Source organism: Dipodomys merriami, unplaced genomic scaffold, assembly GCF_024711535.1.
Source record: "Dipodomys merriami isolate MVZ:Mamm:240054 unplaced genomic scaffold, mDipMer1.0.p SCAF_32, whole genome shotgun sequence".
NCBI lineage: Eukaryota > Metazoa > Chordata > Mammalia > Rodentia > Heteromyidae > Dipodomys > Dipodomys merriami.
In genome coordinates, this window is record NW_027204715.1 from 9,412,129 (window position 1) to 9,429,984 (window position 17,856).

At 48.5% G+C, this 17,856-nt stretch overlaps 1 protein-coding gene across 1 annotated transcript in view; it reads right to left on the reverse strand.

Annotated features, from left to right (window-relative positions):
• Positions 1-17,856, reverse strand: part of Ankh (ANKH inorganic pyrophosphate transport regulator) — a 117,694-nt gene that overhangs the window by 15,311 nt on the left and 84,527 nt on the right. Inside the window, exons 4-8 of the mRNA XM_070042206.1 lie at positions 16,481-16,564; positions 11,104-11,274; positions 9,111-9,245; positions 7,244-7,336; positions 3,899-3,994 (exon numbers count right to left, since the gene is read on the reverse strand). Coding sequence (XP_069898307.1) covers positions 3,899-3,994; positions 7,244-7,336; positions 9,111-9,245; positions 11,104-11,274; positions 16,481-16,564 — 579 coding nt within the window. The remainder of the gene's footprint in view (positions 1-3,898; positions 3,995-7,243; positions 7,337-9,110; positions 9,246-11,103; positions 11,275-16,480; positions 16,565-17,856) is intronic.

The following is a 17,856-nucleotide window of genomic DNA, read 5'->3' on the forward strand; positions in this document are numbered from 1 at the left end:
CTGCCCCCAGACCACAAGCTCTCCAAAGCTCAAGCAACACAGAGAGCTCAAGAAGAGAAAACAGCAGACGCTTAGGAAAAGCCACTTAGGAAGCAACATGGAGCCCTGAGGACTCTAAGCATCTGCTGAGACACCCCCCCACCCCACCCCCCACCCCCCGTGTAAAACCATGTGTTACGGATGTCAGGAAGTCGGAAGGATGAAGTCTAAAATACGTTTTGGGTAAATCAGCAAATCTGGTAACTTTAGTCTGAAGGGGTGTGTGGGCTTTCACCAAGCTGGTGTGGCGTCTAGGAGCAGGGCGGCGGTGTGTCACTCTTTGGGGACCACAGTGCCATCAGGAGGCCACACGGCACCCTGATTCCGGGTTTCCATTTTGCCCCATGGAAAGTCCAGTGGGGACCAGGTTGGGTCTTCTTGGAAGCAAGGTTTCTGCATGTTTAGCACTGCCGGTTCTTCCCAGCAAGACAAATCCCTCCGCAGAGTCACCGCCACCCTCCTTCCCTGCCCTCTGCAGCCTTTCTACCGAGAGAAGCTGCCGTTGAGACGCACACCGCCATACAGACAGCTGGGCCTGTAACGGACAGAGACCTCGGCTTTATGGGAAGGTTTAGGGCCAAAGAGCCTTTTTCTGGGAACTAGGCCAGCACTCACCGCCTGCTCTTTGAGTTCCGCATTCTCCCCCATCCCTGCATCACCACCTGAAGTTCAGCCTCCCTGTGTGGCTTCAACAGGTGCCTTGCAGGAAGCAGTCTTCAGAGCTGTTCTCTGCATGGTCTTACTGTGCACGTAGTTTTGGACTATTTTCCTTCCCTTTAAACAATAGCTTGGCATCGCCTTGCCAACCTTGCTCTGCATTATGTCCATACCCTCTCTGCTGTTCACCTGACTGTTTTGACTTCCTCCTGTCCTTATCTCCACTCCTCTGTGTTAGCTTGAAGAATCCAGTCAGTGTTTCCTTTGGCCCCTGAGAGCCAGAAGCCAAAAGGAATAGGAACAGAGAATAAATTCTGCTCTTTTCTGCTCTCTATAACTCCTGAATTTACTCTTCTAATTGCACAGAAGAAACCTGCTGCCTTTCATAAAACCTACCGCTTTAACAAAACAAAATGCTTTTGGGTAAGAGTATGAAGCTAGCTCAATTTTTTTGTAGGATACTCTACATCTAAATTTACAATCTATAACAGAGAATAAATAAATGTGTCATGGCAGCATCTCAGTCTCTTATAGGTTGTTAAGAGTAACCTAGTGGCCAGGCACTGGTGCTCATGCCTGTAATCCTAGTTACTTAGGAGGCTGAGATTTGAAAATCATGGTTTGAAGCCAGCCTGGGGCCTGGAAAGTCCATGAGACTCTTATCTCCAGTTAGTCACCAAAAGCTGGGTGTGCAGCTGTGGGTCAAGTGGTAAAACACTAGACCTGAGCAAAAAAATTCTCCGGGACAGTGGCCAGGCCCTGAGTCCAAGCCCCAGGACCAGCATGTGCACATGTGCATGCACGCACACATGCATGCATGCATGAGCACACACACGTACACACACACAGAGGTATCTACACAGTATATGACAGGTTGATATTTAACTTAGAAAAGCTTTTGCTTTCAGCCAAGACATTCAATCAAACAACTGAGTCACTGTAGGGAAAAGAGTTTGTGAGGTATCACAAACTCAAATACTACAACATTTAATGTTGAAGAGATGGTCATTTCTTCAAGTGCAGTGTCAACTATCCCAATCTGAAGACCTGAGGATCAGTATTTTTTTCCTATTGTTTGGGGACAGTGAAGTTCAAGGTAGGGGGCTGAGTTCTAGCAAGTTCTATTATTGGATACTTGGACAAGTCAACTGTCCTGTCTGAGTCTTTTTTTTTTTTCTGAGAAAAATGATAGGTTTTGAGTAGTTCATCTCCAAGTTTCCTTCTAATACAGGATTCTGCCTCTTTCTTTCCCTTCCTTCCCTTCCCTCCTTCCCCCTCCCCCCTCCCCCCCCCCCCCCCCGTCTCTGTCGTGGGGCTTGAACTCTGGGCCTGGGCGCTTGTCCCTGAGCTCTTCAGCTTAAGGTAAGCGCTCTACCATTTGAGCTACAGCGCCATGAGTCTTTATTCTAAGGCAAAAATTTACCTTAAGATACTTCTAGTTAAAGATTTAAAAAATCCGGGATTAGAGTAAGTAAAGAAAAAACCCTTGGAGATGTACGAATTTTTCCAGGTCCTTAGTCATCATTTCAAAATAAACTTGCTGCAGAATAATTTGTTTCGGAGGTACAAATGGCTGGCCATGAGCCACGCACAAGGAGAACTCTCCTGGCACCCCACGCGATCAAGATTTCCATCGCCCTCCACTCCAGCTGTGGAAGACTTTTCTGCCAGGAGAAGAAGCCAGCCGCGGCCTGGCAACCACGGCCTCGACCCGCTGGCTTTCTACCTGGATGAGGCCCAAGTCAGAGCCTGGCTTTGGACTCCACTCTCAACTCACTGCCCTCTTACACGGTGTCCAAAAGCTGAGGTCCATTCTTGGAATAGAAATTTCTCTGTTTTTCCTAAAATACCCTTCTCTTTTTTTTTTTTTTTAAAAGCAGTTTCAAAGTTGTTCAGTGTTTTGCTAATATTTTAGGGAACTATGGAAAAACCTGCACAGCATAGGAAGGAAGAATGCCAACAGAGAAACAGGGTCGCCCGGGGTCACTGGTCTGACTCCAACAGTCATATGAGAATAGCAATGCCTTGCCAGGGAGGAAGGCCGGGAGTAGGTGACTGACACCCCCACACTCCAAGGGTCGATGGTGGGAGCGGCGGCGTGGGTGGTGCTGGTTGCTGAGACCCCGAGGCCTGGGTGCTGGGTATCTGTCTTGAGTTTTCCCTAGAACACTGTATTCAGGTATTGGATCAATAAAAATAATGCCCACTAGAGCGTTAACGTGAGCCAGGGCTTGATTTTAAAGCTACTCACAGGGGTCATCACGCGAGGCGGTTAGGATCACGGTGAGGAACGCAGGGACTGTGTTCTTGCTCTCAGTGTGAGCTGACACCCTGAATACCCTTTGTTATAAGGACTGCTGTACACACTCAGACATTCTCCTAACACTGCACATGGAAATGGAAATTCAGTTCTGCAGGACTTCATAAGAAATGTGCAGTCACAACAATAACCTGAAACACTGAGTGGGGGTCAAAGACTTCCTCCACTTCTTTTAATCTCCTTCTCCCCCTTATCCTTACAACCCAAAGGGCACAGTCTACCGCGTGAGGATGTTTGTAAATGTGAGGTGTGTTGCTATGGTATATCATAAACAACCTTAAATGATAGACCATGTCCCTTGGATGAGAAAGGACGCACAGACTATTTTATACACTTGAGTTGCCCCTGGGGTTCGGTGAAGGAAGGATGCACGTTGTTTACTCAAGGCTGTGCACCTGGACCCCAGTAGACTGCAGTGGCTCACGGTTACCCACAGCTGCATCCTTGGCAGACACAGAGGACTTTGGATTGGGACTGTCCCCATAAGATGGACAAATACATAAGTCCCATCAGGGTAATGTAATTAGGAATTTCTACCAGAGACACTGAAAAAATTCCAGTGAAGTCTGGGAAAGGACAGGGATGATTATCAAGTTGCATTTGGATGTTTAAAAAAAATTAGCTGGCTGATTAAAATTAGCTGAGAATGTTATTCAAATGAAGAACAAAAGTCTGCTTTCCTGATCATTTTTAAGGGTCCTGAGAAGTGCGGGAAGTAGGTAGGACTTTTACTTCTAGATTCCATGACTTTTGTGACAGTAACCGCTCACAGGGAGAAAGAAGACCATCTGAGAAGGTGTGAAGGAATCTAGCACTTTAAGTTCCTTTAAAAGGACAGCTTCCCCTGCATACGCACAGAGTGGGGACAGGCGGGGCTCTTACCGTCAGGGACAGGGCCATGCAGACAAACGTGAACTTCTTGATGTGGGCCGCCGTGACCGTGTTGCTTGTGCTCGCCAGTTTATTGCTGGGGTTATTCTGGGGAAAGAAGACGGCAGTGAGGATGGGATCCAGCTTATCCTTGGCTGACCTCCCCCCAGATCGGAGTCTTGTGTGATGTGTCTGAATATGGATGTCAAGTGACAGCGTGGAAGAGCACTGTCATGCTCAGTCTTTCTCAGACAGCTGTCACGCTCCTGTACGTGAATGTTAACCAGGGTAAAGTCGGGATGGATTCAATCCTTTCCTTTCGCCCTGCCCTGGGCTCCTGTGCCCCCTTTGCAGCTCGGGCAGACACTGCACCCGCCACCACCGCGGTCTCCAGAAGGCAGTGGCTGGCTCAGTCTGGCCCCTGTGCTGTCTGATGACCCTGCAGCTGTCTTTAGGGCAGGAACTGAAGCCCGCCGCATCCACCGCCTGTCTGGGGGACTGTGCACTGCTGAGAGCGAGCACTGTGTGTCTCACTGACTGCTTTGGCTCGGGAGCACTTAACCCAATATGGCAGAGAAGATCTTGGAAGAGCCTCTGCCGCACTGAATCGTAAGCAAACCGTGCAGGAGCGCGGCGTCCTGTCAGGCCACTAATCTGAGGCTTGCCGAAGTTTTCCCAGCCAAGTTCACGCCTCCCCCATCACAACCAAAACTGGGTTCTGAAGCCAGGAAAATCCTCAGAGAAGCCCTATCTCATTAGAGAGCCAATTAGTCCCAGAGCTGGTAAACAAAAACTACCGTGACACCTGGCTCTACATCTGGCCTAATGGAAGATACGAGACTCTCCGGATTCTGCGAGAAAACGTGGTCGTTTTCTTTCCCTGAGGAGGCTGAGGAACCTTTGAGACCCCCAATCTTTGTGGATGCTAGCGGGGAACTTGGATGGATTGTGCATTTCTCAACTCTCATCTCTAAAACACGTGTGCTTTTCTGAATGACTGCTTCGCAGCAAAGTTCAAAGCCCCCTGTGCTGGCGATCTGTGTCTCCATGCGACGCTGCAGTGATGCCTGGGAGAATCAGGACAGGGAGCGAATCAGGTGGTCTCCCGCAAACACACACTCTGCCGTGGCTCACACGGTGTGGAAGAGCAACTATTTCTCCAGCAGGGTAGAAGTGAACTTGCCTGTGTCACCAGATGAACACAGGGGTTTCATTTGCTTGCCTGATCTGTTCAGAACATTCTCTTTCACCGATGACAACCAAATTTTAGAGTTTCTGCACTCGTGGAAATCTTTCTCTGGTTACTAGAACTACCACAAGGTGCATGAGGAATTTCAAATCTCTTTTGGAAACCACAATGAAGCTAAGGACTTCAATGGTCAAGATAGTAAAGCCTGCACAGTGGTGTCTACAATGCTAGAAACCCGATGGCATTTCCATTAATAGCTTCACATCGCTCACTGGATGGGGTGGAAACAATGGGTGAGCCTTTAGCAGGATTCAGGCAACGCAGGGGCATGCTCATTAAGTAAGTTTTGTCATGGCTCTAACCTCTGTAATGAAGTGAAGACTATGTTTTCTTTGGGTGTTTCACCGAGGGCGTACACTGTAGCATTGTTAAGTCTTATTAGTTCAAGGTAGCCAAAGCCAATTTCAGACAAGATTTTCCCGGCCAGGGGTACACCCACTCTGGCCTCCAGCGGCATTATATAATCTCATTCTCCAGAGCTCCAAGTGCAAGGTAGCAAGACTCCCTTTTCTAGACTCTACCTCTATCTGCACGTTTCTTGAAATGAAAGCAGCGACTTCTACCCACAGACTGTGTTAGACCCACTGAGCACAGACAGTCCGCTCACCAGTTCTGCGGGAGACTCAGGCCGACTAGTTATGGGGACTGGGGCGGGCAGTGACCTCAAACCCATCTGAGGAGATGCTGTAAGCTACAGTGGCATCAGATGTCTGCTGCAGGTAGTGAGAGACTAGGGCAAAGTCCACACCCACCAGAGGCCAGAGCAGAGCCCGGTCCGGCCCGGCCCGGCCCACGCTGGGCTGCCTGCTGGGGTCCCTGCCGTATGGAGGCAGACAAGTCTGAGTCTCTGTGGGTAAGCGCATGTGCCCGGGACATAGAGAAGGGTGATGGGAATCCGGAAGGACAGACAGTGGGGAAGGGAGTGGTGTGGAGGAACAGGAATGGAGGAGAGGGCATGGGGCGTGTGCATGCGTGTTCACACGAGCAACACACTAGCAGGGAGACTGTGCCTGTGGAACTGATGGAGAGCGGCTGGCTTCTCCAGGTTCCATCACTGGGTGCACCTCATTGTGGTCTGAGGTACTTGGGGGCTGCCTTGAGCTCAGGGTTTGAGGACGGAGGGTAGAGGACCGGCAGGAAACCCATTCCACAGCTGCTGACCCCTCACCGAAGCCCCCATCTAGTGGCAGGGGGTAGTCGGGGCGTTGGCGAGTGTGTGGCCTGAGGCTGCCCAGGGCTCTTTCACCTCTGAGAAGCCACAGGGAGAGGTGTGTGGTGGGGAGCAGGAGGAAGGGGAACCGGTGCCGGCCAGATTCGAGCTCAGACTGCCCGTGCTGCCGCCGCAGCTGACCCGCTGGGGACCCCTGGCCCAAAGCTGCCTCTCCTGGCTTCGCGGACTATTGCTGGGAGCAGAGAAAACAGCACCACCCGCTGGGACAGAGACCCAGCTGGGAATGGCACCAGGGCAGGCGATTTGCTTCTTTTCCATCTTCCCATTGCCAACACTGCCCACCACTGACTGGATGTCTTGGTAGCTATTTGCTTTAGAGTAAAAATAAAAAGTTATGGATGCTCGCGAGATAGATACCAACGTGACGTGGCCCCTGCGGCCAGGCGGGCAGCTGGAGGGCACACAGCCGTCATCTGCTGAGGATTTCAGGCAGAACAAGTCTGCCGTATCAAGGCCAAACTGGACAGAGGCCCCACGCCTCCCTCCAGGCCCTCGCCTTGAAAGACAGCTGTGTGCCTACCGCTTCACCTGCGTGGTGCGCTACGACCTCCATGAGGGCGAGTTTCACTAGAGAACCAACCACACAAACAACACCTACATAGTCATTGCTCGACGGTTTATTTCCCCATTGGCAGACAAATGATTTCTCCATAGGAACACCCTCAAATGATCAGAGAAGCCCCCCATGTGGAAAAGCTCTCAACAGATCAACTAAAAACTGCCCTGTTATTTATTTTTTTTTAAAGAGGAAAATACCCCAGTCACCTCCAACAAAAAGAAGTGAGTCCCGGAAGCAACCATGTTCCTCTGAGACCCCTGTCGAGCAAAAGACAATTTGAAAAAACATGTTTCCAACACCGAGCCACGCGGGTCTCACCTTGTCAAAAGCAGGATAGACAGCCCGGATTTCTGTCAGCCAGCCGTACGGCATGTGACCCACGGGGTACGTGGCTGTCAGAATGGCCACTGCCTGCAAGGAGAAGAGCGGACAGCATTAGTGTGGGTCCCAGCACAAGGTCTCTCAGTAGCTGCAGGGCTTGAGACAGGGCTAGCAGCAGGTCCCTCTCCCTAGCCAGCCACAGAATGGTCTAGAAAGAGAGAGCAGGTGACATACAGCGAGTCACAGAGCACTGGATGGAGAGGCTAAGAATTGAGCCCAGCCTTTTCAGACTCCAGGGTCAGCCCCACTGAGCACCTCATCTGCAGGTTCTGGGGCTCACTTCTCTTGGGAGCATCTCAGCTCACCCCTCCGTTCCCGCAGGGGCACCGTTTGTGGATCTGTGCTACTCTCTTTACATTTCAACTCATTTCAGACTGCTCGGCAGTGCGGCTCAATTAAACATTTTAGTTTCATGAAAATAATAAAGAATTCACAGACAAAGAGCTCTTGGTGGGTTTCCTACGGGGAAGAATAGAAGAAAAATGAAAAGAGAACATCTGAGCTACGTTCTTCCACTCTCAAATGAAGAGATAGGCAGGCTTCATCGACTTGAATGTCCGGCATTCTGAGAACCTCAGGCCAGTTCTAGCATGTGGAGAGACGGCAGGGCGGCATGAAGGAACAGAAGAAAGCATTGTGGCTGCGGGGTGCCTGGCTGCCAGCCTTCCCCTCCTCGCCTCTCTGCTCTGCAAGACACGAACCCTCTGGGAGCTTCCCTGTCCCCCAGCCGAACAGAAATGAGGCTTATCTCACAGGCTGATGGGGAGCCAGTGAAAAGTATCTAAATACCGCCCCATCTGTAGACATCCCACAACTGCTGGTTCTATGACACATGCTGTCCTCTATGCATTACTGTCCATTTAAAAATGGTTCTACTACAAAACTGACCCTTTGTTTGTTGGAGGGGAAGACGGAAAGTCCAATAGAGAGGTGATGGAAGTCCCATTCTTCATGACCAAGTATTCTAACAAAAAAGGGCTACTGTGTTATAGAAGCCATCCAAGATGGCATCTATGAGGTGAAAACAAAATCCAGAAACACACGGAGGCCGGAGAAAGCATTCTGCTTTTGGTTTACAGGCTTCTCTTGCCCAGCCAACCCGAGCTCGTCCCAGGACCTGGAAACTGGCAGACGCCCGGGGCTGGAGAGCTGCTGACAGCGCGGTCGAGTCCTCCGCTCCCTAATGAGGAGCCGCCAGCCTCCGCGAGGCTGGCCAGGGCCAGACACGGAACGATTTCTCCAGAAGGCAGTGGAGGTGGGAAGAAATGAAGTCATTCTGTTTGTCCATACCCAACTTAAAGAGGGAACGGATGAGTCAACTCTTTCTTTGGAGTAGTTGCCAGTTTCCAGATACGTTTTTTGGGGGAAGCTGGGAGGGAGTAAGTAAAAGAGACCCTCGTTTGGAGGAAGGCAGATTGCCAAAGAGTCTGAGGTCCAGATGACGGTGGGGTGCTGGCACAGGAGGGCGGTGGTGAGCAGGTGAGCGAGGTTCTGCTCAGCGGGCGGGCACGGACACTTCTACTGCCACAGGGCACGGTCTACGGTTGTCCTCCACCATGCGAGTCAAGAGGCCCTTTAGAAACCCAAACCATGGAGGAACGGCAGGCCCCGAAGTTCCTCAGGGGGTAAATGAGAGGATGAAGCAGATGCTATTTTTCCATAATCATAGAGTCACTGAATGGGATGAGGTAGTTGGGTCACATAATTCAACACTGCAGAACTCTTTGAGCACTTGAGATAAATTGAAGATGACTGAATCCTCCTCCCTGCCCAAGGTGGTGGCCTCCCCCCAGCTGTGCCCTACCTCTGTAGCCGCTGAGCTGCCACCCAGGTCCCGGGAGACGAAGAGGTTGACGATAGGCCGGCTGATTCTCTGCGTGGCGAGAATCAGAGCCAAAGGCCACCAGAAGCTCAGCATCTTTCTTATCGTTGCATCTCCCTGCATTAAGAAATGGAGATCAAAGTTCACGGAACTCCTGCCATCCACTAGAAACGAAAACACAACTCAAATCCAAGCCCCCGCCCCCTTTTTTTCCCATGCCAATCAGGAGTTGATTCCCTATATTTAACAGCCATACAGGGAAAAGCCTTGTAGGCATGCCAAGTTGAATTAAAATAAAAAGAAATTAGAAATTAATTCAGACAGCTGAGAGGCTACAGTGAAATCAAAGCTCACATTGAAGCTCGATCAGCCCCACCTTATTTTCCATATTGGATTCAGTCTCTAGCCAAGGTGGAGCCCAGAGCAGAGTCTTTGTTTCTGTCACCACAGTGACTGGGTAGAAGCCATGGCAGTAGGGGGTAACTCTTAGAATTTCAAAATTATTATCATCTATGTTGGAATCAGTCAGTGTAGATAAAGGTGATTATCATGGCCCTGTGAAAATCGACTAGAGATTCTTACTTCCAAAGCTATCACAGAAGCCACATAAACTGTGCAGAGAAGCACAGGCAAAATAAAAGCATGGTAGAGAAAAGCTGTGTCTAAGCACTCTGCAGCCAAAGTGTGTCCCATCTGTAGAGCCTGGCTTTCATGATGCAGTTTTGGTTTGGATTCTCTAAGAGGGAGAGACTGCTTTGTGAAAGCATCCTATGCCCACTTTTATATCCCTTACGTGGTGGTGGGATGTTGAGAGATGGATTGCTCCTGTCAAGACTAATTTGATGTGGTTAGCCTCGTGGTGGAAATAACCAGGTAGAGTTTATTGATAGCTTGACCTCAGATGCAGGTAAGTGGTCAATGTAATTACTGTTTTGACACAATGGAAGCAATGTGTGGTCCGGGAGGAGGTTATGGGCTAGAGGGTGGTGATTTATTCAGACATATTTATAATCACACACATCTGCTTTATAGCCAAATGGAAGGAAGCCCAGTGATGTCTATTATCTACCTATAGGTAGGAAAAATTTACATAAATCAGAAATAGCTTATACTTAGGATGTACAGAATGGCCACTTGTAAGAAGTTATGCCTCCTCATCTGCATCTTCTTCAATTTTTAAGGCACAAACCAGACTCTGCCCTCCTCCAAAGGGGCTTCCTTCTTGGAGCATGTTACCACGTTCGTCCCCACAGTTTTGGGGGCTCTTAGGTTCTCACTGAAGGTCACGTCTAGTTGTTGCTTCTCCCTGGGTCTGACCTGCCACCTGGGACATATCTGAGACCCCTTCCCATCTCACAGGCCATATCTGAACAAAAAATTTTCTGTCACGCTCTTGCACTGAAAGTTCTGCTTGATCCTTAAGAAGCAGGTACATGAATCAAAGATTGGGATCAGTCAGTGCAGAAAGTATAGGCAAAACCTAGATCCTTGCCAGGAAATCAATAAAAAGTAAATTCAAAAGAGTCAGTGGATCTGAAAACGTCCTTGATTATAGAGTAATTCATAACAGAGAGAGGATGGTGGCCTCTAAGATCAGATCAGTGGGAGAAAATGAGGGAGAGGGTAACACTGTTCAAAAAGAAACGCACTCGTTACCTTACTTATGTAACTGTAACCCCTCTGTACATCACCTTTACAATAAAAAATAAAAGATCAGTTCAGTCTCTAGAGTTCTTTCATTTTCCAGTGGTTTTCCTGAGGACACAACCCCGCTCTTGGCCATTGGTTATGACATCACTGAGTTGTATTGTTATGTTCTCATTTCCTATGGAACTGGAATACAGCCTTACTTGAACGAGTCATGGAGAAACTGTGGTTGAGCTGGTTGTGGTCACACATGGTATATACCTGCATGAGACTAACAAGTCAGTCCCATGGATTTGTATGGCTGACATGCATTAATACAAAGGCGTACCCCCAGCTCCGGTCCACTTCTGTCGGGGATGATGTCGTGGATGTTCCTGTAGTAGCCCAGGCACAGGGTGGTGCAGCGCACGAGCGCACCCATGTACAGGGAGAGAATGGGGATGAGCAGGGGCTCGCGGCATTCCAGGTGACTGTGAAGTAAAATGGCTACGAAAACAACCTGAGAAAGGGGAGGATGTGACTGGTTAGTGGGAGGGGGGAACTGGAGCGCAGAGACCAGCCCGCCCTCCTGAGCCAGAATGTGGTTCACAGCCAGAACCTCCCCGTTGCAGCAGAGCACTGAAACATGGGCTCGAGCTCAAGTTTGTTCAGACAGGATTTGGGGGGCAGCTGTTTAAGGTTCCCTGAGGGAACACATGTATCACCTTGCTAGATCCACCATTAAGATTTCTTTTCTTTTTTTTTGTCCGTCATGGGGCTTGAACTCTGGGCCTGGGCGCTGACCCTCAGCTCTTCAGCTCAAGGCTAGCGCTCTCCCACTTGAGCCACAGCGCCACTCCCAGCTTATGTGGTGAATCAATCCCAGGGCCTCATGTGTGCGAAGCAAGCACTCTACCACTGAGCCACCTTCCCAGCCCAAATTTTTCCCAGTCCAAAGATTTATTGAAGGGAAGGGCACATGGAGTTAATACGATCACTTAGGAAATATCTAGAGCCGGGCGCTGGTGGCTCACACCTGTAATCCTAGCTACTCAGGAGGCTGAGATCTGAGGATTGCGGTTCAAAGCCAGCCCGGGCAGGAGAGACTGTGAGACTCCTATCTCCAATAAACCACCAGAAAACCAGAAGTGGCGCTGTAGCTCAAGTGGTAGAGTGCTAGCCTTGAGCTGAAGAGCTGAGGGACAGCGCTCAGGCCCAGAGTTCAAGCCCCACGACCGACAAAAAAAAAAAAAAAAAAAGAAATATCTAGAAATTCTGGCTTCCCAGCCACCCTTCTCCATGTATAGTAGAGCTTTTCCCTCTAGAGGCTGGAAACCCTGGCGCTCACATTACCCGCCCCTGAGGGAAAGCTAGTGGCCCGTCACTGTGCAAGCAAAGGGACCTAAATGTTTATGACAGGAGTCACTAAAGATACTGTCCAAAGCACCACCAGTAATTACGGTAAAAATTAAAATGAAAATATAAACGTATGCAGTGGGACAAGTTGAAACTTCCAGAGTCAGGAGAGAATGAAGTCATATTCAAGTGTCCATCTCTCTGGAAAGGCACAGTGTCTCGAGCAAATATTTCAATGCATTCGTCTCCCTACATTGTGGAATGGCCCAGCCTCTACATAGAGGCCTCCTGGCAGCCACTTAGGCAAAAGACTGTGGAGGCACACTGACGAAAAGCAGGGTGACCACTCAGAAGGATGCTCCAGGGAAACAACTTAATGACTCCCAAACTCATGGACAAGCCGGCAGGTCAAATATGATGGCGGCGGATGATGTGACAGAAGGGGATAAAGGGAGACCCCTCCAGGATGGAGCCCACGTTTCAGACCAGATGATAATGCAGTTGCTTTACTGAACAGAATGCTTGATATGAAAGACCTTCCACTCAGGACCTGAGATGTTTGAATAGCCTTGCCAGAGCTCTGAGCACGAGAGGCTACAGATATTTAATAGGGGATTGTAACTACGTTATGGAGGCTATAAACCTAGGGCACTGCATTAGTCTGTGTTTCATTGTTAGAACAATATGCCTAAGACAGTGTAATTCAATGTTCTGAAAGGGGAAGGGTATTTGACTCACAGTGTGAAGGCTGAAAGTCAAGAGAGCACATGGCAGGCTTTGTCGGGGCTCTGCGGTGAACTGGCGGTGTCACTTTATGGCTGAGGGCAATGGTGGGAGTGTAAGAAGTGGGAACAGATCACAAAAATCCAGAGAAACTGAGATCCACAATCCATGGAAGGTGCTCTCAATGACTTAAGGACTAACGACCTCTCGCTAGGCCTCCATTATCATACTAAGGGGTAACTTTGCTGTGCATGACAGTTGGGGGACTAACAGTATCCAAGCCATAGCGCACACAAATTAGACTCTCCATGGAAGGAACACAGAGCGCGGGGGTAGTGGGAGGAGCCACTGACAGGGAAGGGCTGCTGCACTGTCTAATGAGAAGGCAGAAGCTGCGTCAGGGCAGTTCTACTGACTGGCACAAGGTGGTTAGTAAGAACTATCCATGTGAACTCACCACAGAGCAGCCAGCCTTCACGGGGAACAGAAGGAGGCCGTGAACAGACACTGCCCTTGTATGAAGTATTACCGAGACTGACGAAAGAGAAAGAATGGCCTCTACTGAGGAACACGGAGACCCAGAGAGTGCCTCTCGCTGCTGTTTGCAGAGATCTCAGAAACAGTCCAAAAAGGCAAAAGATGATCAAGAATGGATCAGTAAAGCTCCTGAGGAAGCAGGTCAAACCAGGACCCAAGGAACCCGTGCCTTCGTGGTCCTGGATTAGAGAGGCGGCATCTGTCCTCCTCTAGTGAGGGAAGGTGGAGATGACACCAAGGTTTGAAGACCTGGGGAAGCAAAGTCACCTGCTGGGAAGAGGGTGGTGGAGAGGGAAGGAGCCTCAGAAACGGTCTCAGGTCAGCTGAGGTGAGGAGGAGGATTTCTATGTACCCTTTGGCCAGGAGTCCCTCCATGTAGGTTCTGCATAAGCATTTACTACTGCGGGGGCAGGCAAGAAGGGACACCTGTGGCTGTTGGTTAGCCAAAGACTGAGATGCAATGGCCACAGGCAGGGAGCCCCTAAAAATGCAGGGAGCCGTTCATCTGAGGAGACCAGGGCAGATGGCAAGAGAGAGGCCACGGAACAGGAGGCCCCAGGAAGGGACAATGCAATGGCCTTGTCAATTCTCACTTCAACACTGAGCAAGCCTAGAAAGCTCAGATGACAACGGAACAAAGCAAAAGCAGCAGCAGCATTGACCAGCGCTGGAACCGTCTTGCCTGTTGTCTACTGCATGTCTGAACAAAGCAAGAGCTTTTTTTTTTTTTTTTTTTTTCCTGCCCTGCTGTGTGAAATCAATTAAGACTTTTTAAAACTGAGTTTGGCCATTGAAATGAAGGCATTGTTAATAAATTTCATTTTATCAGTGATGACTGTTTATGGCAAGATGGTAGCTCAAATAAGTATTATGTAGAAAATCTATTTATAAAATTGCCAAATTAGGTAACTTAACAAATGCTTGCAGATAATGAGAAGAATAAAGGCTGAGGTGGGGGAGGTAGGCTTACAAAGACAAATGGAATTTATTCGCTAACTGAAGTGTGGCAGGAACTCAAACAGCAAGGTTTAAAATAAGCTCAAGGACAGATGGCATCTGAACCCAGCCTTGCTTGCTCCTACTACCCAGATCTGTTTATTCCAAGAGGCAAGGCCAGGATCAAGCTGAAAGCTGGGGAGAAAAATGGCTGTGGGCCTGGGGGCAAAGCAATCCTCAGGGAGATGGCTTTTCATCTGCTTTTGGATGCTTAAGGACAATCGCCTACTCCTTTTCTTTGTCCTTTTTTTTCTTTTTCTTTTTGTACTGGTTCTGGGGCTTGAACTCAGGGCCTGGGCACTAGTGCTCAAGACTAGTGCTCTACCACTTTGATCCAGATTATCATTTCTGTTTTTTAAGTAATTAATTGGAGATGAGAGTCTCACAGGCTTTCTTGCCTGTGTTAGCATTGAGCCTCAATCTTCAGATCTCAGCCTCCTGAACAGCTAAAATTGCAGTCAGAGCCTGACTTCTTTTTGTTTCTAAAACAACAATCATCTACAAATGAACACTGGCATGCTGATGCTGGTGTTAGAATGAGACGTGCTTCCTTCATTTCAAATGAAGTGATTAGCGAGAATGAGGCAGCTTAGTTACTCTCAGAAGAAGTTAGTCTCTCTGAAAGGAAGATTGGGACAAAACTCTAATAAAGCTACAAGAAAATTAACGAAGATAAATCAAAGAATGATGTTAGCTAATATTAAGGCACTCACATATGTGTTTTTGGTAATTAATATAAATTACTTTTAATAGTGATCCACGGAGTAAGCACAATTAATTTGGAAATTTAATTCTTGCTCCGTAGGGAGTAAATCTAAGTTCAACTGTCGATTATTGAAGCAGTGGGTAAAAGATGAGGATGCTAAGTGAAGTAAGTCAGGCCCAGAGAGAGAGAAAGAATGCATGTTTTCTCTCATATGTGGAGGCTAGAACTAATCTATAAATGTGCAAGAAAACAGATATGGTGTTGTGTGCAAGTGTATGCAAATGCATTAACTGAGTATAGTATTTGCACGGGAACATTCAAATGGTGCAATTCCTTAGAAAACGAACTCACAGTCCAACAAAATGAATACCAGGAAACTAACACTTGAAATGAATGTGGGGGGAGATCAAGAGCAGAAGGGGAGGTGAGAGGGAGGGAGGGAAGGATGCAGCCACAATAATGAATGCATATCATACAATTAAGGAAAGGAGGGTGGGGGAGGGCTGAGGGGGATGACAGAATGATAAAGGGATGACGTTCATCAAGATACATCGTACTAAGTAACTGAGTTGTTGCATGGTAATGCCTCTGTACACCTTTGAAAGTTAATAAAAAGTTAATTAAAAAGGAAAGGATAATAAAAGTATAATTAAAAAAGAGCAGGATGTTGCACAGGGGAAAATGGATGGGAATGGGTGGAGACGGAATGGACAATGTGGATTAGAATTTGTGATAGAGGGTGAAGTCTAACTTTCCCTTCTGTATTGTCCCCCCAAGCCCCTGTTTTAGGAACTTGTTCTAATTGATAAATTACAGGGATGCAATCTAAAATGCTCCCTGGAGTTTTCAAGTGGTGTCCTAGGTGAAAGAAGGAAGGAAGAGCAGAAGGCCAGGCCCCTGCCAGCCGCTCTGCAAACTGGCCTGCAGAAGGTGAAGATGCTGACTTTAGACAGGGGAGCCAACTTCCCGGAGCTTTCACAGTGGGGAAATGAGGCGTGAATTCGACCACTCTTCGTGGAGCTCACAAGAAAACCAAAGTTTGAAGCAAAGTTCCCAGGGCTCCTTCTAGAATAGAGTGACATGATCCACAGAACCACAGGCTCTAGACCAGCCCGAAACAGACAAGGGGCAGTTCTCATACACACGGCTCAAAAACCAGGGGACAGTCAATTCAAATTCATACAATCCTCGCCCTAGCACCCCTGTATAGGCTTTGATCCTAGGACATTTCCTTTACTCAGTCGTTTACAAACATTGACGACAGTCCGTATCTGCCATGAGCTGAAGGCAGGGGGAGCTGTACAGGGCACGAATGAATGAACAGCGGTCAGCACTGTCACATCCAGCTGGCCATTCACTTACCACAAGGCCACTGAGTATAGCTGACCGACACACAGACCATACATACCTGAGCTATGACATCTGAGATTGAGGCACATCCCACCAGGAAACTGTATTTGTGTTTCAAGAGAATGCCAGCATGGGTCCAAGCCTGCCAGGTAGGAGAGCGATCACTATGAGTACACCCTGGGCATTGCAGTGTTTCTCCTCATTGTGATTCCCCCACTACCCCCAGGACTGGGGATTGAACTCAGGGCCTCAGGTTTGCTTCCACTTGAGCCACAATGCTAGTCCTTTTGTTGTTAGTATTTTAGATGGGATCTAGTGTTGGTCCCAGAGCATAATCTCCCTGCCTCTACCTTCCAAGTAGCTGAGACCACAGGTATGCACCACCATGTCTGGACTTACTAAATATTCCTGAGACATCTTCCATATCTCTCAAAGTCCTAGCAGCATAGGTATGGTAAGTTTCCACTAGGTAAAATTCCTGTGGTCAGGTGGCATGCTCCACATTGAAGTTCTAAGTGAGAATGACAATATTACGTATTTATTTAGTACCAATTGTATGCAGATGAATGGACTCATTAGGTGTATATATCTATCAGGAAGCTGAATGAATACCAAGAGTGAAGGAAAGAAGCGCTTTCACCAGAGTGGCTTTTCCTAGGAGTTGTGGTGTACTGAGGGCTCTAACATGGTCATGGCCCTTGCTGCAGCTCACTGACTGATTAGGGTTCTGCTATTTCCTTGTCTTGACGATTCTGATCTTGATGCTGTGCCTTACAAGGGAGTCGAGACAGGGGCAGCAACCCCAACCCTGGGTAGTAGGCTAGAAGTTCATGATGGGATCTGTTTCCGTCCTTCTTACTTTTTTTTTTTTTTTTGTCCGGTCATGGGGCTTGAACACTGGGCCTGGGCACTGTCCCTCAGCTCTTCAGCTCAAGGCTTGCGCCCTACCACTTGAGCCATAGCGCCACTTCCGGCTTTTTTTTCTTTTTGCTTATGTGGTGCTGAGGAATCGAACCCAGGGCCTCATGCATGCAAGGCAAGCACTCTACCACTGAGCCACCTTCCCAGCCCCCCCTTCTTACTTTTAAGGTGGACTTTGACCCAGAAATAACATTTCATTGGAACTAAACACAGTCACACAAGGACTATCTATTCCCCAAGTCCATGTCAGGCTTTCTAATACCAGCTGCTACATTCACTGCTCGGAGTCCCCTTGGTACCAAATGTTCAACAAAGGGCAAACTGTAGATAACATTTGTGAATGGCACCTTGTGGGCTGCCTCTGCTGTCTGGAAGCCATCTGGATAATAAGCCTCATAGCTTAGAGACATTATCTCTCCAACCAATATGTGAAGGCTCTGTGTGTGTGTGTGTGTGTGTGTGTGTGTGTGTGTGTGTGTGTGTGCGCGTGCGTGCACATGTGTGTGTGCATGG